This window comes from Chrysemys picta, chromosome 2 (genome assembly GCF_011386835.1).
Source record: "Chrysemys picta bellii isolate R12L10 chromosome 2, ASM1138683v2, whole genome shotgun sequence".
NCBI classification, from domain to species: Eukaryota; Metazoa; Chordata; order Testudines; family Emydidae; genus Chrysemys; species Chrysemys picta.
Genome location: NC_088792.1, coordinates 12,730,250 through 12,754,442, shown reverse-complemented (window position 1 = coordinate 12,754,442; position 24,193 = coordinate 12,730,250). Strand labels below are relative to the sequence as shown.

At 42.2% G+C, this 24,193-nt stretch overlaps 1 protein-coding gene across 4 annotated transcripts in view; it reads left to right on the top strand.

Moving 5' to 3' along the window:
* The window catches only part of MINDY4 (MINDY lysine 48 deubiquitinase 4), a 93,915-nt gene extending 70,923 nt beyond the window's left edge, over nucleotides 1–22,992 (top strand). For 2 of the 4 annotated variants that reach the window (XM_065582664.1, XM_065582665.1), the window contains exons 16-18: nucleotides 8,783–8,963; nucleotides 12,955–13,027; nucleotides 20,907–22,992. In XM_065582664.1, coding sequence (XP_065438736.1) covers nucleotides 8,783–8,963; nucleotides 12,955–13,027; nucleotides 20,907–20,955 — 303 coding nt within the window. In that variant the 3' untranslated portion in view covers nucleotides 20,956–22,992. Of the gene's footprint in view, nucleotides 1–8,782; nucleotides 8,964–12,869; nucleotides 13,028–20,906 lie in introns of all 4 variants that reach the window. The other 2 variants (XR_010598193.1, XR_010598194.1) reach the window with 2 other exon arrangements.
* The last annotated feature ends 1,201 nt before the right edge of the window (nucleotides 22,993–24,193 follow it).

Below are 24,193 nucleotides of genomic sequence, written 5' to 3'. Positions count from 1 at the left end.
AGTGATCTGAGAGGAGGACTCAGAACCAAGAACTAATCTTGGCTCTGCCAATGGTTCCCGCTGTGGTGGAAATGGGCATGTTACTAAACTTTTCTACCTATATTTCTTGATTTAGAAAACTGGGACAATGACAGTTACCTGTTAACTCAACTTATTCATTAAAATGCCACTGATGGGAAATATTAGCTTCAACCCCTTTGACGCAACCAGCACACTCTGTGCACTAACAAGATCTGCTTTATATTAACTCACAAATTTACTGCATATTCTCTGTCTTTTGGTACTTCGTCTGTTTATCCGCCCTGTGCAACTCTCTTCCCATAACCTTTTGCAGCTAGGGAATTTGTCTGTTTCTCAAGGCACCTCTCACACTTAGATGTATTAGAAGCAACTCATCTAAGGGGAAACGATATCTAACCATCTTAGCTAAGTTTCAGAGTAGCAGCCGTGTTAGTCTGTATCCGCAAAAAGAAGAACAGGAGTACTTGTGGCACCTTAGAGACTAACAAATTTATTAGAGCATAAGCTTTCGTGGACTACAGCCCACTTCTTCGGATGCATATAAGAAGTGGGCTGTAGTCCACGAAAGCTTATGCTCTAATAAATTTGTTAGTCTCTAAGGTGCCACAAGTACTCCTGTTCTTCATCTTAGCTAAGAAATAATTGATGAAAACATGCAAAATGTGGGCAAGCTTTATAATCCATCAGTTTGGTTTTTTATTGTTCGGTAATGAGCAAGCAGTAGAGATTCTGCTTCATGTATGGATTCTGCAAAGGCACTGTAATATCTCTATAAATTACTGGTGAGCTCCATTTTGGAGAAAAATGTGTGTTCCATCTTAAGGTATCCATCATTTTAAAAAAATTGTTCTTGACTCCTTGTTTATTCAAATCCCTTTCTAGCTTAGAAATGAAATGTGTTTCCTTACAGAAAACTTTTTGTCTTCTATCTCATCCACGGATTTGTTTTCCTAGCGTTGGTCATTACTGTTGGGATATTAGCATTGATCTGATTCTAACTTGCTTAAGAAAAGAAAAAAAACAAGATTGTAGCATTTCTTTAATTAAGCCTTAGATTTTAGAGATTTTCACAGATTTTGCAAGCATATATAGCAGAACGAGATTGGTCAAATATAGCCCAAATTTCTGTAACATTGGACTGTCTCCAATACCACGGCGAGTAAATCTTGGCTTCTTGAAAATGAAATGTTAAGCTTTTGCACACGGAATGCTCTACCAACCCCTGTTCTCAAAGCCATCACTGTTATTTTTACATGTATTATTTATGTTGCAGTACACCTAAAGACCCCAGTCAGGGTGGGGGCCCATTGAATTAAACACTGTGCACCCATTTAATGAAAAGAACCAAAGAGCTTACAATCACCATCCCTTGGACCTACCACTCGCAAATTACGATTGGTGAAGTCTGTAACTGATGTGGAAATTCATTATTGTTACCTGTCTGTCTTGGATGACACGCTTCACTCGGCACCATGATGTCTGCATGGCTTTTCGAGCACGAGTTGCACAAGGCTCACAGCCATCACTTCATTTGCTATAGATCTCTTTAATCTGACCTGTGTAGGGCACCACTAATATAATAATTGGTCATAATTGTATGTTGTGGCTGCATATAGGGCCTTGTTCAAAACCCACTGCAGTCAATGGGTCTTGTCACTTATTTCAGTGAGGTTTGGATTGGACCCCTATCTGTTTCCATTCCTCTCCATTATTTTTCCCCTTTTCATCTGTTTCCTATTTCATCATGCAAGACAGTTCTTCTTCTTTATCAAAACTATCCAATGCCATATTGTTCTGTGTTTGTCCAGCGCTTAGCACAGTGGGGTCTGGGTCCATGACTAGGGCTCTTAGATGCTACCACAATACAAATAATAATATTAATAAATCACATACTGCTTCTGTTATGCTCATGACTCTATTTCTAGTTTATCTCAAAGATCTTTGTTTAAAACTTTTTTGTTTCTGGCAGGGCTAGTCTTCTATTTATCAATATTCCCAAACATTCAGAATTGAATTTTGTTTTCTTTAATCTGCTTGAAATCTGCTACCGTTTAATGGCCACAACTGATCTGCCCTCCATGCCATCCTAGAGCTGGAAAAAATATATAATTGCAAATTCAGTAGCATTGGCGAGTTTTTAAAAGGGGCATTAATGAGTTAGCAAACTATTGCCTTGATCCCAGACAGTGATCTGTGAGGCTGGGCCTTTGCACCCACATAGAATCCTACTGACTTCAACAGTGGTGCTGGGTGAAATTTTAATAATATATTTGCTGAAAAAATGCAGTTTTGTTGACCCAAAACTATTTGCAAATTCATGTTAAGTTCACTGAATAGTTTCAACTGAACTGAAAAAAATCAAACTATTTTGGAAATGTCAAAATAAAACACTTTTTTCCTACACAGAGTTGTGTTGACTTTTCGATTCACTGGAAATTTTGAGAAAAAAAACCCACGTTTTTTGGTTTGCCCAAAACAAAACTATTTTTTTTTAAATTTTTCAGAATGGCCAGGGAACTGATGTTATTTATTTATTTATTTTTGCCAAGCTCTACTCAATCTTGCAAGATGGGACTTTGCAGGAGAGGAGCTTGTAAGTGTAACAGTCATACCCGAGCAAACAGACATAAGGCAGGAAATGGCAGGGTTGATATGCTGAATAAATGCAATTCAAATGTAAAGAGTGTAAAACACAGCAAGCATAACAATTAAAACCTGTGCTAAATAAAATGGAACTAAAAAAGGATCAGCCATGGCCATTCACACACCTGTTTTTTTCTGATGTTGCATTCTCTTCCCCTCTGAATTAGAAACATTACAAGGAATGATGGGCAGGGCCGGCTCTAGGATTTTTGTCACCCCAAGCAGAAACAATTTTGGCCGCCCCCCCCCCGTTTTTTTCTTACCCCACCCCCGGCCCCACCTCAGCTCCGCCCCTTCCCCAAATCCCCAGCCCTGCCTCCTCCCCCTAGGCTCTCAAGCCTAGGAGGGAGAGAGGGAGGGGTAGAAGTGGCGCGTGCGCCGCGGCCACTCGGAGTCTCGCCCTCCCTCCCAGGCTCTCAACCTGGGAGGGAGGGGGAGCAGCGGCGCACGAATTAGCTGTTTCACGCGCCGCGGCTGCTCGGGATCTCCCCCTCCCTCCCAGGTTTGAGAGCCTGGGAGGGAGGGCGAGCAGCGGAGCGCAAAACAGCTGATTCGCGCGCTGTGGCGCGCGAGCGGCAGCAGCGGAGGTGAGCTAGAGCGGCCGGGGCACATTTTTAGGGGCGGCATTCTGGTGCCGGCCATGCCGCCCCTAAAAATGTGCCGCCCCAAGCACCAGCTTGTTTTGCTGGTGCCTAGAGCCAGCCCTGATGATGAGAACATTGATTGGTTTCTGCTCAAGCTTTGTGGCTTACTAAAGCCCGAAAAACGGGGGGAAAAGCCTCTGCCTCATATTATTGCTTCTGAAGCAAACTTCGCAAGAATGCAGTTGTCCTGTGCTATAAGAAGATAAGAGATGAATGGTGAAATATGTGCAGATCAGGAACTTTCACAGTGGAAGATACATTGGAAATGATTCTGCCACAGTAAGTGTTGGGGAGGAGAGTTCAATTTGCCATTGTGCAAGTATGAAATTAAGTCAGATGTGTAAAAAGACCACCCATAGAGTTGGAAATGAGTCTTTCTTTGCAGGTGCTCCCTTCTGAAAGGTTGACATTTTCCAAAGATGAAAATTGCCTCAGTGAAATTTATGAGAGTACTTAAGGGATTTGTAAGGGAGGGGCAAAGTGGTAGGGAAGTCTCTGTAGGATTGTAAACATGCAGCATAAAAGATACCTTACTCCCTATATCCCCCCCCCACCTTTTTGCCTGCAATAGATTAATAAGCATCTGTCAAAAGTGATGAAATATTTTAAAACTGATGCATTATAGTATTCATTTGTGATACGAATATAGGCTCCTTGAGAGAGGACTCTCTTTATACTTGTCTCCTGTAAAGTACAAAGCACATGGCTGGCCCATTACAAAAATAACAATTGTTAAACACTAATAGGTCCAAGAGCCAGATCTCTCTGCAAGCTCTTAGGGTTGGTTGACACTACCGTGGTAAGTTGACCTAAGTTATACTACTTCAGTAACGTAACTGAAGTTGACACAGCTTAGGTTGACTTACTGCAGTGTCTACACTGTGCTGTGTCATGGGAGATGCTCTCCCACCGACTTCTTACTCTTCGCAGGGAGCTGGAGTACCGGATTTGACAGGAGAGTGCTCTGCCATTGACTTAGCAGACCCGCTAAATTGACACCGCTGCATCAATCACAGCAGTGCCTATCTACCGGTAAATGTAGACCTGAGTAAATAGGCCTTGTCTAAAGATTTTCAGCAGCCCAAGAGGAGAGAAGGGAATCTTTGGGTTTTTATTTACACACTCTGAATTCTGCACGTGCATCAGTGTGATTTCAGCAGACAATGAATGAGTCTCCTGAGTGTGAGACATCGGGAAAATATGCAAGCTCTTCTTGCTAGTGGGTGAGGCTGGGGCAAACAACTGGCTTCTTTGGCCAGCAAGAGGCATGGGCACAGAATTCATCTCCTCTTGCAGAAAACTTGGGGTATTTGACTGCCATTATCTTCTTGAAGGTGACTACATCAGAAATAGTATCCAGGGTGGGATTTTCAAAAGCCCTCAATGTTGGCCTAAATTTGAAGTTTGACCCTTGACTTCAACAGAAGCAAGTTAGGCCAGCAAATGAGCACTTGTGAACATTCCCCCATTAGTCTATATTCCCCTTCTCACTGTGTTATTGGTCTCTGGTCTCAAATCTTGGGGAGAGCTGATAGTATTTGTTTCATTGAAACCCTTGATTATCAGTCCAACTAACAACACTATTTTATGATATAGTTAAGACCAACTCTTCCTCTAGTGTAATTGGTGTAGCTCTGTTGTTTACAATAGCTGAGGATTTGGCATGCAATGTTTTAAACACTAGTGGAACACATATTATGTTAATGCAGTATGTGCTTTTAGTTCTTTGTGCAATATACATATCTGAGGCTGCAGCGTGGGGCACGGGTCACTTGCTGGAAGATTCTCTGCCTCTTGAAGTCTTTAAACCACGATTTGAGGACTTCAATGGCTCAGACACAGGTTTGATACAGGAGTGGGTGGGTGAGATTCTATGGCCTGCGTTGTTCAGGAGGTCAGACTAGATGATCATAATGGTCCTTTCTGACCTTAAAGTCTATGATTCTATGATTCTGCAGGGCTTACTCACATGAGCAGCCCTATTGACTTCAGTGGGACTGTTCGAATGCATAAGAACTAGAGTGGAACCTTGGTTGGAAAATTTTTCTATTTCCTTAATCTCACATCAGCACATATTGTTCGAAGCCTTTTGGGCGTTATTTTAGCAGCCATTTATGGGATGACAGCATTGTTACAAGGAAGTCACTGACTATTCACATTTGTCTTTGATTTACATGAATACTAATATAAGCGTCTTTGTAAAGTGAAATCTTTTCATCAATTTCCCTCTCATTTGAAATCTTTTGAAATCTTGGATCTATGTACTTCTCTTATTGTTATCCCTTTTATGATGATCTATTTTTTTAGCTTTTAACTTTGCAAGATTTCTTCTGTACTTTTGAGCCAAGAATTTACAACCCCTCCCTCTCCAAACTATTGAATAAAAGGATGTGTTATGTAGACATTAACAAAGTAATGAGTCAGGGAACAGTTACTTACTGATCTAGAGAATTGTTAGCTAACATCCCAAGGAACTCTGCTTCAGGAAGATGCTTGATTTTGTGTTTATATAACATTTCAGATGCAAAATATGTATCTTATTAACAAAAGTGCATAATTCACAATGCTGAGAATGTTGTTTAGATTTTTGTAATAGAATGGCCTATACAGCATATGCTTTATTTTTTCTGATTAGCTCACATTGGTGTCTATAGGCAATGTGCCTGAGAATTGGAAGCAGCATTACATGTGCAATATATACCATAATGTCCACAGTAGCAACTATACCTGCTAGAACCCTCTCCTGACATCTTTATTCAGTCCCAGGAACTCAGGAATAAAGGACTTATCAGATCAGATCTAGAGCAGCGTCCACCTAGTCCAAAATCCTTTCTCTGCCAGTGGCCAACACCAGAAGCTTTAGGGAAAGTTGCAAGAAGCCACAGAGTGGACAATTATTATGGAACATCAGCCCAAAGAGAAGGTTTCTTTTTAGTTAGTGGATGAGGATTTAGAGCCTTTTTATATATTTGTATTCACCCTAATGTAATTGTGGATATTCTCATTATCCATATAAATGTCCAAACTTCTTTTGAAAGTTACTGACCCTCAGAACAAGTAGTTCTGTGTTGGAGGATGACAATTGACCTTACGTCTCTTTGTAGAGTCATTGTCCAATACCTTGTACCAATGACAGCAGTTTTGCAGAGAATAGAAGTGGCATAAAAAGTGTGGCTAAACGGAAGGCTTCAATTTCTGTGGTTATCAGTGCAGCAGTCATCAAGATAAAATTCACAATATTAAAAAAGGAAAAATAATATGAAGGAAAGAAGAATACTGGATCTATGAAAATCAGACATACTGTGGAAGCAGAGAAAGAACTGACAGGAAGGGGATGCAATGCCCTTCTAATGTTAAGCAGTTCTAAAGTTAATGTTTGTACAGCACCTAACACAATAGAGTTGGGGTCTCTAGGCACCACCTCAATGGAAATAATTATAATCCTAATAAAAGCTATCCTGTTAACATAGAAGCTTTATTTTTGTCTTTAGTTTCCCTAAACAATTTCTGGAAGATAAAACAGTCAGCAGTTCCATGGGGAAAACAAAGCTGCTTTGTGTTCAGATGCCATATTTCAATTACAGGAATATAGCAAATAACTAAATATCTTTTATAGCTGAAAACTTAAATCCCAACAGGAAGAAAAAAGAAAGGTGTTCCTGGTGCATTAAACAATCCAGCTACTATATTTATCCATTTACCTGTTAGTAGAGGGGCTGAAATCCTGAACTTGCTCCCTGCTGTAATATGTACTGCATGATAGACTGGTCCCAGTAAGTGAACACATCTGCTGCTGCTCCCTGTGAACCAATACCTCTGGACATTGCATTGATTTCAGGAGGGTGTCATCGTAAAAGGGCAACACAGGACTTGGGGAGGGAAGGGGATGGTATTGAAGTGGGTTTTAGCCCACGAAAGCTTATGCCCAAATAAATTTGTTAGGCTCTACGGTGCCACAAGTACTCCTCGTTGTTTTTATCATGGAACAGATTAAGGCAGGAAAAGAAAATCTAGAATAAATCTCTTATTGACATCAGTGGATATAGGAGCATGGCCTAAATAATTTACATATCAGTATGTTGTAAACACCAGAAATATATATATATTTGTGCAATATACATACCTATATTATATAGACATATATAAAATATACATATATAAAAAAACAGGCACCCCAAGAAGAGTTTTTACCGCAAAAAGGAAGAAGTGTCAGAGACTCTATGAAGTCCAGTAGGGACTTTGCTATTGCTATCGATTTTACGTGGAAGGTGGTCAGATTCTACAGTGGTGGGCAGCAGGATAAAACCCTATGATAGATAGATAGATAGATAGATAGATGATAAGTTAGGTGATTATTCAAAAACCATCAATAATACTGTATTTACTTATATTTCAAACTGTTGGAAGATTTAAAAATAATGGCCATTCAAGTAAGTTACACTTTATATTCTTTTTCCATGAAGAATGCTTAGGGCTATATTTAGTCTGTGGGTGGACCTTCCATATGAGGTCAGCAGGAGTTGCAAATGTGACTTGAGAGCATGATAAGGTCCTTGCAATTGAAGGTTAAAAAAAAAGAACTGAGGTTTATCAAAGGTGGCCAATACTAATGCGTTGATTTTACTCCATCTGAGATTCTGAGAATCTTTCCATTTTAGTAATAATGGAAAAGGTTGTTCAACGTCAAAAGATTGTATTGTTTTATTCTACTCATTCAAAACCAAACCCAACCCAACCCCCTGAATTTGAGATGCCAATGAAAAATGTGTCGATATGAGGGGATTGTATTCGATTGTAAACACTTCAGAGCAGGGATTTTGTCTTCAAATATGTCTGTACAGCACCTAGGAATAACTAAATCATCATCATCGTATTACTCTACTCTTTTCAGTGTGGTTTAGTAGCTACTGCAGGTAACTGGGTTCTCCTTGCTTCTGAATTCCAGGGATGGAATCCTGGGCCCATTGAAGCCAATGGGAATTCTCCCACTGACTTCAGTCAGGCCAGGATTTCACCCTCTGTGAAAAAGAGGTGTTCTTAACTGTGGTTAGCTAACTCAGGTTACAATAGCAGTGAAGATACAGTAAATCGGCTTTTAACTTAGGTTAGTAACTTGAGTTTAACCTCAGGTTCCCCTATAGGCTTTAACTCAAGCTGCTAAGCTAAGCTAAAGGCCAAGTTGCAATGTCTTCACTGCTAATTTAACCCCTGTTAATTAACCCAAGCTAACACACCTTTGTTGCAGTGAAAAACATATCTGTGTGTAACCTTGGGCGAGTTACTGGGCCTAATTGTGCCTCGGTTTACCTAATTGTAAAAATAGGGGAAATAACCTGTACCAGCTTTAGTGGTGTACTATGAGCCTTAATTAATTAATGTTTGTTGAAAGTGATAAAGTGGTGAAAATTATTGTTATTTCTATTATTGTACACCATCAACTGTTTTGTTTTTCATGCTCTCTCTCTTTCCTCCAGGTTGGCTGCTATTTGAAGACCCCGAGGTACCCAATTTGGGTCGTGTGCAGTGAAAGCCATTTCAGTGTGCTTTTTTGCTTGAGAAAGGACTTACTAGGTGACTGGAAAACGGAACGGAGATTTGACCTCTATTACTATGATGGCCTGGCCAACCAGGAAGAGGAAATCCGGTTAACAGTTGGTATGTATAGGAGAACCTTTGCATTTCCTCTGCAGTGACAGTAGCAGCATCACACCTGAAAGAAGAGTCCTGATAAAATGACTCAAATCTAGCCAGCTGTTGATGGTATCAGACGATTAGAGGTTTGGTGCCCATTGCCTAGGTTTCCATCATTAGTTACAATAAATAGCGGTTCGCATCATGATCATTTTGAGGTTAAGGGCCCTTAAAGGTTTAAAAGTGAGCATGCACTAGTTCCCAGAATCTCCTACACCCTTAAAGAAAGCTGATTTCTAAGGGCTAGATTGTGATCTGGTCTATCCAGACTTACAGGGCCATAAACCAGTTGTGCGTTTGGATAGGCTCCACATCTCTGCAGGCGCAGGGGACAAAGTAGGTACTGCAGGCTCAGTGTTACCCCCTCCCCTTGCAGGATGGGTGGGAAATGGCAGAGAGGGTGGGGAATGGTTACTGCCTTAGCTGGAACCTTAATGCTCCTTCGGGGACCGCTGAGTTGGTGCAGGGAATATAGTAATCTGCTGCTAATAAGGTCCAGTTCCTTCCTTGGACTGCTTGTGAGGCAGCACACCTACACACTGCCCTTTAGTCATGGCTAGTTGTAAGTGGGCAATCTGGCCACTCATTAAACAGAGCTGCTGTGCCCAACCTTGAGAGTTGCAGAGTGGAGTTGTGGGTGCCCAGGAGCACCTTTCAAGATTTGGTCTTTGGTAAGTGAAATTGTAGCAGCACCATAGTTTGGATCTTCTTACTCAAATTCACCTAGAGTCCGCCCTACTGGGATGATTATGAAGGTTGTAAGTTATCTCAGTGATGAGCTGCCAAAATCTTAGGAACCAGTTCCCTACCGGTTCTTCGGCGGCGAGTCCTTCACTCGCTCCGGGTGTTCGGCGGCACGGTGGCGGAGGCGGCGGGTCCTTCAGTGCTGCCGAAGACCCGGAGCGAGTGAAGGACCCGCTGCCGAAGTGCCGCCGGTGAGTACAAGCCCGTTCCGGTAGGGAACCGCCCGGTGAGTACAGGCCCCACGTGCCTCCCAAAACAGCCTACCCCCCATCCGACCCCCACCCACGTCCTGCCCCCGACTGTCCCCCTCAGAACCCGCAATCCATCAACCCCCCCCCGCTCCTTGTCCCCTGACCACCCCCTCCAAGACCCCCCCACCCTAACTGCCCCCCAGGACCCCACCCCCTACCCAACTCGCCCCGCTCCCTGTCCCCTGACTGCCCCGACCCCATCCACCAGCACCCCAACAGACCCCCGGGACTCCCACGCCTACCCAACCCCCCCCCGGTCTCTGTCCCCTGACTGCCCCCTCAGAACCTCCACCCCCTCCAACCGCTCCCTGCCCCTTATACAACTCCTCCTGCCAGCCCCGGCCCAGCCCCCTTAGCATGCTGCTCAGGGCAGTGTGTATGGATGCCGCGCGGCCCGCTGGAGCTCGCAGCCCCACCCTCTTACCATGCTGCTCAAAGCAGCAGGAGCTGCAGAGCTGCCCAGGAGCGGTCCAGAGCGCTGGCGCCGGCGGCACGGCACGCTAGGGCTCTGCGAGAAGGGGGACGGTGGGGGAGGGGCTGGGGGATCCTCCCCAGCCGGGAGCTCAGGTGGGCCGGACAGGACGGTCCCGCGGGCTGGATGTGGCCCGTGGGCCGGAGTTTGCCCACCCCTTTAATAACCGGTTCTAAACCGGCTTCTAAATTTAACAACCGGTTTGCGCGACCGGTGTGAACCGGCTCCAGCTCACCACTGGGTCATCCCCATAAATAAACAAACTTCCAGGTACCCATATGTGGTCTATTTCAGAAGTGAGAAGACTCACTAACATATATCGTATAAAGGGCCACTAGGAGAGAACGTTTATTATAAATACCTCCTGCTACCCTTACACACAGCTACTGCATTTATTTTTTCATATGCCCCCAATTTTTGTGAAACGTATGCCTCTCGGGCTGACCTTTTCCGTGATTTTTTCCAATGTTTTTGTAAGTTTGAGAAAAAACATTTCAGTTTTTGAGTTATTGACACAACAACACACCCTTTTGGTTCAAGCCAGTCTTATTAGTTGTCCATGGTCAAGGAGAACCCTTACTTATTAATTATTTCTAACGGTGGTGAGTTTGTTTGTGGCAAGGACGTCATTTGTCAGCATAATAGTAGAGACCTAGGTTCTATTTACTCCTCTGCTACTAACATCTGTGTACTTGGGCAAGTCACTTCACTTCACTGTTGTTCTTAGTTTATCCATCAGTAGAACAGGAATAATAATACTTGCTCACACTTTGAGATCTGTGGATGAGAAATTGCTAATGATTATTTTGTGTATTGTTTCTTTGTACCTTTCAACCAACTCTTATGACTCCAATTTATTTCTCCTCTGGAATTAGGCTTGGATTCAGAAATATGTTTTAAGTTTAAGGCATCACACCCCCAAATGGTTTGCACTACTAAATCTTTTCTTATCTTTGGAATTTTGCAGTACGGCATTAACTCCAAATAGTTTCACCATTCCAGCTAGAAAATCTCTCCAAGAGTCCTCTGAGCCTGTTGTGTGTCTTTGGAGATAGCCATCCTGCTCAGTACAAACTTTGTTTGATCTTGAGAAATATTGGAGTTCTTTAACATCTCCTAAAAAGTGGAACTGAGTCTTCTGAGGCCGTATGTGCTGTGCTTTCTTTGACCAGATGTGCAAAAGTAGTGTTCCTTGAAATGATACCCTTTGCCGAGGGCTGTAGTTTGTAACCAAGGAGGCAGAATCAAGGCCTGGTAAAGCCTTTTGTAAAAATAGAGAAAGAGTCAAGACGTGGCAAGCAGAATTAACTTCATTCGGAGTGGACCAGAATACAATCTATGTAGGACTTTACTGATGCACAGTCTCATGCTCGCCCTTTGCATAGGGGCAGATTTTATCTATAGTGCTCACTCATATGGACCCATTTGCCACAAGTTAGAGAGAATACCTGTTATCTCTTGCCAAAAAACAGAGCAAATCCCTGGTCGCAGAACTTCATTCTGCCTTTACAGGGCAAAAAGGACCTTCTTCCCCACAGAAAGTCCTACTCAGATATAGGCAGCAAATAGGCTGATTTATTTGGAGGGAACGATGCACTCCATGAGAACTTTCCATGACTGTCCTGTTTCACCCATGTGCCTTTGTCAGTCATTCAGGGACTCTCCGTGGGTTCAGGGATATTTATTATATATTTTACACAGAACTTTCAGAAAAGAACGACTTTTTTTGGACTTCTGGAGAGATGTCGCTGATCTTTATAATGATTACAGATGATGACCATCTATGTATCTTATCCCATTCAAACATCCTTTGAACTCAGAACTCTTTAAAATGGGGTTCTCAGGAGCATACAGTCATTTCCTAATTGCTGGGGAAAATATAACTGTGGTTGGAGTTATTAGAAGGTGGCATTTTCTCCAGAGGCACATTCACCACCCATAATTCCAAGGCAGCTGCCATAGGTTACTGTAAATAGTTTGATTGACTTAATTGAAAAGTAATTGATTGAGGCTATTGGGTATTGCATGTATATTGATTGCTGTACTTCCCGTTAAAAAGAGTTTTGTCCCGCATTTAAGAAGAGAGGTCATGTGTGTGCCACTATAGGCTTTGTGGAAAAATGATTGGTAAAACGTAAGTGGTTCTGAATGGCAGGGTACCATTTTTAAATAATAGAAGTACCACTTATGAGGTTTTCAGACTATCATACTTTTCTTTAAACTACACCTTTGCTCATAGTACATTACCAGACTCATCCTGAATGGAATCGGCTCTATATGATAATATTTGATCTGCCATCCCATGCTAATACGAACTGTTTGCAGGATTTGGAAAGACGATTTAGCATGTAGATTGGAAGCTCTTTGGGGCAGGGACGATCTTCTTGTTCTGTGTTTGTACAGTGCCTAGCGCAGTGGGGCTCTGATCCATGATGTTGACTCCCAGGCATGATGATGGTGATGATAAATATCTGAAATGTCTCTGCAGATACAGTTCAGCCTTACACTGAAGATAAAGAAAATGACCTTATTCCTCCACTTGAGCACTGTATTAGGACAAAGTAAGTAACCCTCATCTAAAATTTTATGGCCCTGAGTTTCAGTTCTCTAAATTTTTTCTCAAAATGAGGTTATGACGGCTGAGTCATACAAAGTTGTTGGTTAACATAAAGAAAGGACCTGAATGAGCAAGAGCTGGATAACAAAACATATCAAAAATAGGGTTCTGTTCCTGTATGATGTTATGATGACCACATTAATGGGCTGGGATATTCAATTTAGTGCTTAAAGAAACCTTCAGTAAATCACTAAGAGCTGGCCGTATTGCAGTAATTCTCCTTGACTTCCATAGGACCAGAATTGGGCCCCCAAAAGCAATTTGTTACAAGAGCACAAAATGCATGAACATAAGAACGGCCATATTGGGTCAGACCAAAGGTCCATCTAGCCCAGTATCCTGTCTTCTGACAGTGGCCAATGCCAGGTGCCCCAGAGGAAATGAACAGAAGAGGTAATCATCAAGTGATCCATCCCCTGTCGCCCATTCCCAGCTTCTGGCAAAAGGAGTGAAAAGGAGAAGAAAAGCCCTTTTTTCTGTCCTTTAAAATGTCCAAATTCAAAGTACAGGGAAGCACGAGCAACTGTAATATGAATGGGATTTAGACATGAATGGGAAAAAAAACAGTAACAGGGCAGACAATGCTGTGAGCTTAACAGAGCAAACAGTACTGTAAGATAAACATGGATGCTTTAAATAAAACATGAGCATGGGGGCAGAATAGGGTATTTGTATGGTTACTCATAAATATAGTGGATATGCTGCTATAATAGCATTAACTCAGACAGCTGATGGTATAGAAGTCATCCTGGTGATGGCCATTATAGATAAGGTTGCAGAACCGTTTCTATTATAATTTTCTGTTTTCACATGCTCACAACTTTCTGAAACATTTAACCTTTTAACCAAAATATTCCCTGCTTGGGGTCAGCCTGATGGTGCTTTTATTTATTGATTTATTTTTTTATATTGAAGGTTTGAGTAAAATCCTTTTTATCTTTGGTGATGGTGAAAAAAATCTCAAATGTTTCCATAGTAAAAAAAATTGTGAACACTCTTTCTTTTATTGCGATAACTACAAAACAAAACAAAAAAAAACACTGCTATTTGAAACTGCAGTCAGTCCTGGCTTTTTAACAGGCATCTATGAGGAGTACGTGATTTCTTAAGATTGCAAAAGCCCCTGTTTTTACACAATGTTCTGATTGTTTGAAGAAATGGGACTGAGCATGCACAATAGAAATTGTTTTTGTTTTGTTAGGTAAGCTCTTAGGCCAACTGCTGCCCTCAAATATGCACAACTCCCACTGCAATGGGAATTTCATGCACATGTTGGAGGACAGATTTTGGTACTTAAAAATAAGTGTGGTAGTCATGGTTGTGCAGCTATTTAAGGGCTTAATCCAGTTCACACATTAAAGTGGATGAGAAGATTCCCAATTGTGTCAATGGATGGTGAGGGGGATTATGTGTGTAACTAGCTAAACAAAAAAATGTATCCTCTCCACTGGCAGAGCTTGGAAAATCCCGTAACTGGGTATCTCTGAAGCAAGAAACATACACGCATCATTGGTGAAGACTGTAGCACTTGTTAAATCAGCAACACAAACAGCTCCACATTTTTTAATTTCCTATTGTCATCACCCCTCCCCCCTTCCAGTTTTCTTTTAAAAAACAACTGGGACATTAACTGTCAAACACCATTGCAATGCAAAGCTGATATTACACAGTCAACATCACAAAAAGTTAGAAAAGGCAGAACATAACATTACAACAAATACATTAGCACAGCTACATTGCATGTATGGGATGCATCTATTCTCATGACCTGGCTAAACACACAGCCTAACAAATGACAGTTTAGGATGTGAAACCTATATCCAAAGAATACGCAGGATGGGCAATGCAGACAAAGTTAAATTTGTTGAAATAATCACTTTGATTCCTGACTTTTGGGGATTGCCACATTGCAACACAATTCTACACAGCGTTTTTTTAAACTTTTCCCTACATTAATTTTTAGAGGGTGGAATTAAAAATGAATCCCACTATCAACAAAAAGAACGAGGAGTACTTGTGGCACCTTAGACTAACAAATTTATTTGGGCATAAGCTTTCGTGGGCTAAAACCCACTTAGTCTCTAAGGTGTCACAAGTACTCCTTGTTCTTTTTGCTAATACAGACTAACACGGCTACCACTCTGAAACCTGTCCACTATCAACGTATCTGGTTTGTGTCAGTTCTAAGCACTAAAGGCTGTCTCATTGATCTGTCTGTCTGTCTGTCTGTCTAGTGCTCTTATTGATAAGTTGCTAATCATTGTACTGTAGCCTGTCAGCAGGCAGCCAATCAACGAGTAGCAAGTCTAGAGGGTGGTCATGTTATACTCCTTCCCCCAGCCCCCATTCGATTACTGTGTTCCTTAGAATCACCAGTAGGCACAGAGGGAAAATGAAAAACAAGGATTGTGTGTTCTTATGTGTAACAGAAAATCCATATGCTAAGTATGTTCTGGAAACAAAGGTTATTATAAAGCAGGCACTGAAGTATACATGCAGAGAGAAAGAGAGAGAGAGAGAAGGAAAAACTACTTTATATGGTACAGGCAGAGCAGAGGAAATACTTCAAAAAAACCCTTGTATTAAACAAAAACAATCCCTAGTCCCTACTTGATCCCTGTTGCCATCAGACTCTCACTATGGAGGCAAGAATAGCTGCAAGATTTGGGGGAAGTTTGTCATTTGCCCCTCTAGATTCTCAGAACCAAGTTGTTTTGCAGAGGGCTCCAATCCTAGATTGGGATTTTCAAGAGAACTCAATTTTTCCCTTTCTTTCCCGCTCTTCTATTCTGTTCTATACAGGTTCTTACATCATGCCCATCACCATAGTAACTGAGAACCTTCCAGTAGTGCAGGAAGCAGTTTCACCTAACATCTGTCATGTGTGGTTTGTTCTCTCATCCTCTTCCTAGGGGGAGAAATGGGTGTGCAGTGCAGGGTTTTTGTTTGTTCTTTTGAGGGGCATTTTGAGGGGGAAGGTGTTTTAATTTTATTTAACGTCCACGTTGCTCTGAGAAGACAAGGTCGGAGAAGTGCAGTTTGCCTTTGGAGCAGGAGGCAACACAGTCTGAACACTGTCTCCTCATGTCGCTTCCAATTGCAAACTCCCAACCAATGAGTCAGAGCAATCGCATGCCCTTCCATTGTGCCTCCCAGCTCCAGACATCTGGGGAAGCAGTTAGATTCTGACCAAAAGATGCCTGGAATGTGCGTCCTTGGGTTGTTTTGGCAATGCCGTGCAGACTTCAATAGAACACGCTTGTGTCGTAGTCCCCGTCCTCAGTTGTTTTCTGTCTTCAACGGTTGAAATAACATCTGTCAGCTCTGCCTGAGGGGACAAAACTTTGATCTTACTTGATCATCTAAATTCAGCAATACATTTTATTAACCCATAGCCTCTACCTTCCTCTGCAGTTTCCGGGCTATACAGTAGCAGAATATAGCTGTTGTCCTTTGAAGTGACACACTCCACTGGGACAATAGGGATGTACCAAATACCATATGCAGGGCAGCACTGCAGGTACATTTCACCCCAAGTTACTCACACATTATGCAACAGCCAAATAATTAGCACAGCACCAGCTTTATGAACTTTATTCTAGACTGAATGCTCTGCAAGGGATTAATTCAGGTTCCTTTGGAGTCAATGGCAACACTCCCATTAACCTCAATGGGCTTTGGATGAGGCCTCAAGTGAATGGCATGAGTAAGAGTTTCTTGTTACTGTTAATCTGATAAAGTAGAATTGAATCAGAAGCAAAGATGCCAGGGTAGAGCTGAGGTAGGGTAGCTTGGAGGGAAAGCTCAAACTGTCACTCTCCATGCCCTGCCTATTCTGCCAATAAGGAAAGAACGTGCCCAGCACCTGACAGTTCAGCATTTCATGTGAGTTCATGAAAAGAAAAATACTGACATTCCAGCATCTTCAACTCAAGCTTTTATGGGAGGTGAACAACAAAGGGATTTTTTTTTTCAGCCTACCAATAGCTCAAGGGAAGTGGTTTGTAAATCAGTAAGGAAAATCAGTGTTGTTGTGGGAGTTGTCCTGACTTTTGTAACAGAATCGTTTTTCTACTTTTGTTTTTGCTGAAGACTTAATTACAAAGAAAAACATCGTCAGTGTAACGTGACTAACGTGTCTCAATGTGCAGCAGGAAGAGTGGTGTCCGCCATAACTATGGTATTTCAATACTTTAGTTGATAGCACATTCACCAGAGTGCTTTTTCTACCATGTGGTTTTGCATTTGCCAATCCAGACAATCGTATCATATCATCCCACCAGCTCCTGATGATGGAAGATGATGTGGCAGGCAGAGCGTGCATGGAATGGTGATGTGTCTGAGCTGTGTAGCAATGGCAAAGAGGCTAGGAGAGGATGGGGATTATATTTCTTAGCCACATATTATTTCTTTTTTGGTCACATCAGGAAGGATGTTGATAAATTGGAAAGGATTCAGAGAAAAGCCACAAGAATGATTAAAGAATTAGAAAACCTGCCTTATAGTGATAGACTCAAAGAGTTCAATCTATTTAGCTTAATAAAGAGAAAGTTAAAGGGTGACTTGATTACAGTCTAGAAGTATCTACATGGGGAACAACTATTTAGTAATGGGCTCTTCCATCTAGCAGAGAGAACTATAACACTATCCAATGGCTGGAAGCTCTAACTAGACAAATTCAGACTGGAAATAAGGCGTAGTTTTTTAACAGTTAGGGTAATTAACTATTAACAACTATCAGAGGGGTAGCCGTGTTAGTCTGAATCTGTAAAAAGCAACAGAGGGTCCTGTGGCACCTTTAAGAATCTACTATGACCCTTGGTAAATTGTTACTAGTTGTTAATAGAGGGTCCTGTGGCACCTTTAAGACTAACAGAAGTATTGGGAGCATAAGCTTTCGTGGGTAAGAACCTCACTTCCTCAGATGCAAGTAATGGAAATTTCCAGAGGCAGGTATAAATCAGTATGGAGATAACGAAGTTAGTTCAATCAGAATCAGTACCCAGAAACCTCCTGCTACAAGACAGGCCCAAAAAAGAAACCAACAGAACTCCACTGGCCATCACCTACAGTCCTCAGCTTAAACCTCTCCAACGCATCATCAGTGATCTACAACCCATCCTGGACAATGATCCCTCACTTTCACAGACCTTGGGAGGCAGGCCAGTCCTCACCCACAGACAACCTGCCAACCTTAAGCATATTCTCACCAGCAACCACACACCGCACCATAACAACTCTAATTCAGGAACCAACCCATGCAACAAACCTCGATGCCAACTCTGCCCACATATCTACACCAGCAACACCATCACAGGCCCTAACCAAATCAGCTACAATATCACCGGCTCATTCACCTGCATGTCCACCAATGTTATATATGCCATCATGTGCCAGCAATGCCCCTCTGCTATGTACATTGGCCAAACTGGACAGTCACTACGCAAGAGGATAAATGGACACAAGTCAGATATCAGGAATGGCAATATACAAAAACCCGTAGGAGAACACTTCAACCTCCCTGGCCACACAATAGCAGATGTAAAGGTAGCCATCTTACAGCAAAAAAACTTCAGGACCAGACTCCAAAGAGAAACTGCTGAGCTCCAGTTCATTTGCAAATTTGACACCATCAGATCAGGATTAAACAAAGACTGTGAATGGCTATCCAACTACAGAAGCAGTTTCTCCTCCCTTGGTGTTCACACCTCAACTGCTAGCAGAGCACCTCACCCTCCCTGATTGAACTAACCTCGTTATCTCCACACTGATATATACCTGCCTCTGGAAATTTCCATTACTTGCATCTGAAGAAGTGAGGTTCTTACCCATGAAAGCTTATGCTCCCAATACTTCTGTTAGTCTTAAAGGTGCCACAGGACCCTCTATTAACAACTAGTAACAATTTACCAAGGGTCATAGTAGATTCTTCATCACTGACTATTTTTAAATCAAGATTGGATGTTTTTCTAAAAGCTCTCCTCAAGGAATTATTTTGGGGAAGTTCTATGGCCTGTGTTATACAGTTCAGACTAGATGATCACAATGGTCCCTTCTGACCTTGGAATCTATGAATCTCTTTCTGAACTTTTTGCAGTGATTCCAATGTGATTCCAATTCAAAAGTCCACAAGACTTTCAAGCCAGATCAAAGTAACTGGTGTTTTGGAATGTATTAGACTGGAGGTGACTCATAGACTCATAGACTTTAAGGTCAGAAGGGACCATTATGATCATCTAGTCTGACCTCCTGCACAATGCAGGCCACAGAATCTCACCCACCCACTCCTGTAACAAACCCCTAACCTATGTCTTAGTTATTGAAGTCCTCAAATCATTGTTTAAAGACCTCATTTTCAGAGGCTTCCAAACACGCACTTGCAAATATTACATGTACAAGTGGCTGTTTGTGTGTGTAGCTCAAGTAATGCTTCATCTAAATACTCAATTGTACTCTCCATGGGCCTGATCTTCAACCCGATGAGGTCATCAGTAAGACTCCCATTGACTTCAATGGGCTTTGGATCAAGCCCGGTGTCTTTCTCTAAGTTTGACAATGCCTAGCACACTTTGGGTTCTACTGAAAATTACTGAATAAATATGTTGATGTATACAGATGTAGAGGCCCATTTGAAAATGCTCTCCTAAATATGTATCTTAGCATTATTTCCAGGGCAGGGCAGTGGCAGATAAGAGAAGATATAGAATTTTCCAGTAGACATGTGTCTATTGAGCATTTGAAAGAAATAAATGCTAGCAGCAGCTGCAAAATGTACTTTCCTGGGCTTAGGGTCACAAATACAAATCACCTATTGAGAGGCCCATCTATTTAGGAATGTGCAAATTACCTAGTGACATTTGAGAGTTTAGAGCAGTAGCAGTTGCTTAGGGTTAACCCTTATAGAGATCACTAAGAGACCACAAGAAAGATGTCAAATCTTTTGGGGGCAGAGAAGTTAAGGCAGAAGACAGTATATAATAGGAACAACTATTTGATTTTAAGTGTGTGCCTCTGATTACAGTGGAAGGGGAAGATAAGGAGTTTTCAAGTATGTCCCCCCCTTTGTCTCTCATCTGATGCTTGGCCTTAACAAAGTTTAAATAAGATCAGTAATATTATCCCCAGAAAACACATTAGGAAGCCTGGAATTTAGGCAGTAAACTGGGATTTGAAAAGGAATCTAAGGGTACATCTACACTACAGCGGGGAGTCGGTTTAAGATACGCAAATTCAGCTACGTGAATAGCGTAGCTGAATTCGACGTATTACAGCCGACTTACCCCGTTGTGAGGACGGCAGCAAAATCGACTTCTGCCGCTTTTTGTCGGCGGCGCTTACTCCCACCTCCGCTGGTGGAGTTAGAGCGCCGATTCGGGGATCGATTGTCGCGTCCCGACGGGACGCGATAAATCGATCCCCGAGAGGTCGATTTCTACCCGCCGATTCAGGCGGGTAGTATAGACCAGACCTAAGTGGGGAGCTGCTCCAAATCCCATTGAAATCTAATGGGAGTTGGGCACCTAAAAGCCTTTGAAAGTCTCACCCTTGAATATTAAGGGCAGAAACCTAATAAGAGACCTCTTAGTCTCCAGGCCAATTCAGTTTTGGGGGCCCCTCTGCAGAGAGTGCCAGCCAGCATGCGAGTGGGTTCCAGTTGAAGCCGTGGTTCCAGAGGGGTGGATTCCTGTTGAATACACAAAGGTAGTGGTTGACATTCATGGGTCCACCCCAATTAAACACACCCTACACTATTTTTTTTGGAGGGGCACCACTCCAACTGGCACCATAACCCATTAGAATAAAACTCTCTCTTTCGTCCTTAGGTGGAAAGGAGCCGTTATTGACTGGAATGGCACAGAACCCATCTTGTGACTGAACTGAAATAAAAGGAAACTGCTAGAACAGCACGTTCTTATCCTCACCAGTAAGGAAGCAGGGCGAAACTCCTGGCCGCTTTTGCAATGTATGGTGAAGCTGAGTGACACGCTGCATGCAGGCGGGAAGAATTTCACCTTGCGCTTCAGCTATTTCATCCATTGCGTAAACATCATTTACGTAAATTCTCTGTCACTTCCTTTTATGCACAATGCGTGAAAGTAGACAGAACCTCCACTGCCAAAATAAACTTTCAGACAAAGCAGTAAAGCTGTCAACTTCTACTTGAGTTCCATTGCTGGGTTCATTCTGCATCTTGCAAGTTTCTCCAAAGATCAGACAAAAGAAGCCGCACCCAGATTTCTTTGACATTGGCTTTTCCTTCCTCCCCGTCACAGCCCCCACCCAAGGAAACCAAGGTACAAACGTGAAGCACTGCTAGAGAAAGAAGTTATCTTCTTTCACTAGTTTTTGTAGTTCACACTTTCCAATGAACTGGTTATTAACACTGTAGGCACTTGCAGTATGGCCTGGACTACACACAGGTTTTGTACTAGTGTAACTAGGTGGGGATATAATATTTACTGATATCATTATACGGGTACAAGCCCTAGTGTGGAAGCCAGAAGGGTCCTTATACCAGTAGAATTTATTCCTCTGCCTGTGGACTATGTCTATATTATGAACATCTGCAGCCATAGCTGTGTCAGTCTGAGGTATTAAGAGGGAGATCCCTGACCAACATAGCTGTGCCAGGAGAAGCTCCTAGAGTAAATACAGCAATACTCGCAAAACTTTGCTTTTACTGATATAGCTTGTTTCACGCATGGGGGTGGTTTTACTAAATCAGGACAAAGTGCATCTATGCTAGCACAGCTGCATCTACACTAGGGATATCTCTACACTACTGAGACAATGGGCTTGTCTTCACTATGGAGCTAAATCAGCGCTGTTGCAATCGATGCAGCAACATCGATTTAGCGGGTCTAGTGAAGACATGCTCAATCGATGGGAGAGCGCTCTCCCATCGATTTCTGTACTCCACCTCAATGAGAGGCGGAAGCAATGTTGGCGGGAGAGCGTCTCCCATTGACATAGTATAATGTGGGCCCCGTGGTAAGTAGATCTAAACTACGTGTACTTGAGTTACGCTACTAACGTCACTCAAATGGCATAGCTTAGATCGACCGTCAGCAGTAGTGTAGACCTGCCCTAAATTGGTATAGCTATGTTGGCGTACCTATGCCACCATAGCCATGTAGTGCAGACACAGCCTATTCTGACAGAAGAAGTTTTTCTTTTGGTGTGGGAACACCACCTCCCTGAGCAAAGTTAGCTATGTTGGTGGAAGCCCTCTTTCATCAACATAACTGTGTCTATGCTGGGATTATATCAGCATAGCTAGGTCCATCAGGGTGTGGTTTTTCAACCCCCTGACAGACTGATGTCGATATAACTTTTCATTGTAGCCCAGGCCTCAGATCACTTTGCTTGTACAGTATACTGGCATTCCTGTACAGGTAAATGGTTCTAGTGTAGACGTAGCTGGAATAAGCTATGCCACTATAAGCACTTTTATACTGGTATAACTGCATCCACACTAGGGGCGTTGTACCACATGAACTATTCTGACATAGTTAAAGCCATACCACTTTTGTGTGTAGATAAGGTCTAAGATGTTTTGCCCCTTCGCAACTGTAAAAAAACAGAGGCACCATAATGTTCTACATTTAAGATGCACATATCTGTGACAGGTAATGTTCCTAACAGTTAAATAAAAGGCATGTGTGAAAACATATTCTTTCAATTAATCCAGAGGCTACCAAACCCAGAGCTAGGGGTTCATGAATGAACTGTGTGAGGGTTATGTTGCAAATAAAATGTGCAGAACTGGGCCAGATCAATCAATGGAACAAAAAATTTGAAACAAGGCAACAATATTATTTACTAATGGAAAGGTAACAGAGAAGTGGTGTATCTATAATTTAGTGCTATGCCTTTGGGAGCAACTATCATAAAATACGTTTTAATGAAGGATTTTTAATGTCTGTTTTTTATGTTCAAAATGGTACCCTAGGAATATCCATTTTTTCAGTTATCTACTTTGTCGTCATTTAATATTTAGTTTCTACTTTTCTATCAATAATAGTAAATTTTTTCAGACTGAATTTTCAGATTAAAACTTAATTTTACATTCGCATGTATTCAGACAAGTTATAGCAGAGCATTCAAATACACAGAAACATATACACACCTAGGGAAATTATCACTAGCTATAGATTGATGAGCCTGTCTTAATGTGAGCCAGGACACCAAACCTGAACAGAAACTTTTTTTAGTATAAATAGTCTTTGGATATGTATCCTCCTCCTCCGTTGCTTCCAGTTCCCAGCAGGCCTTCTACCTTCACATATCCAGGTCTCTGCTGGTTTGGTAAGGTTAGCTAGGCCAGATACTGTACTTAAACCTTGTGAGATCAAAACCTTCCATTAAAGGAGCTGGCAGATCTGGTTTCTATTCCTGGCTCTGCTACAGATATATGGCCTTTGCCAAGTCCCTTAACCTGTCTGTGCTTAGGTTTCCTCATCTACAAAATGGGGATAATAACACCTACCTCATAGGTGTGTTGCGAGGCTTGATCAATTACTGTTTGTAAGGTGCTTTTTGAATCCTGAACAGAAGGTACTATAAGAGAGCAAAGGAAGTGGGTGATGAATTCCTGGGGTCAGATATAATGAGAGAAAATATCTTTGTGGGCCTTCTAGTCTGGAAAAACCCAGGTGCATGTGAGATGTCAATAGAACACCTAGCTGGACCCTTGTAGAAAGCGTGCCAATCCCAAGAACATCTTCCAAATGGAATATCAACAAAGGTAGAGGGTCTATTGGGGTTTAGGGAGCTGTTTAGTGTCAGGAAGATATAGGGAATCTTCAGGATGCAAGAGACAGGAAGTTGGGACTTAAGACAAAGGAAGTATAGAACCAGGGAAAGAGGGAATGTTTTGGTTAGGCCTGGGAGGGTAGAGGAGTGGAGGTAAAGGAAAAGGGGAGTTTAGGTAAGCATGTGAACATCTGAGTCTTTCTCCAAACCAGACTGTAGAGACTTTTGAGTCTCTTCTGTGACTGGCAAGTATTTTCGCTGAAAGTTAAGTATCAGAGGGGGAGCCGTGTTAGTCTGGATCTGTAAAAAGCGACAAAGAGTCCTGTGGCACCTTATAGACTAACAGATATATCAG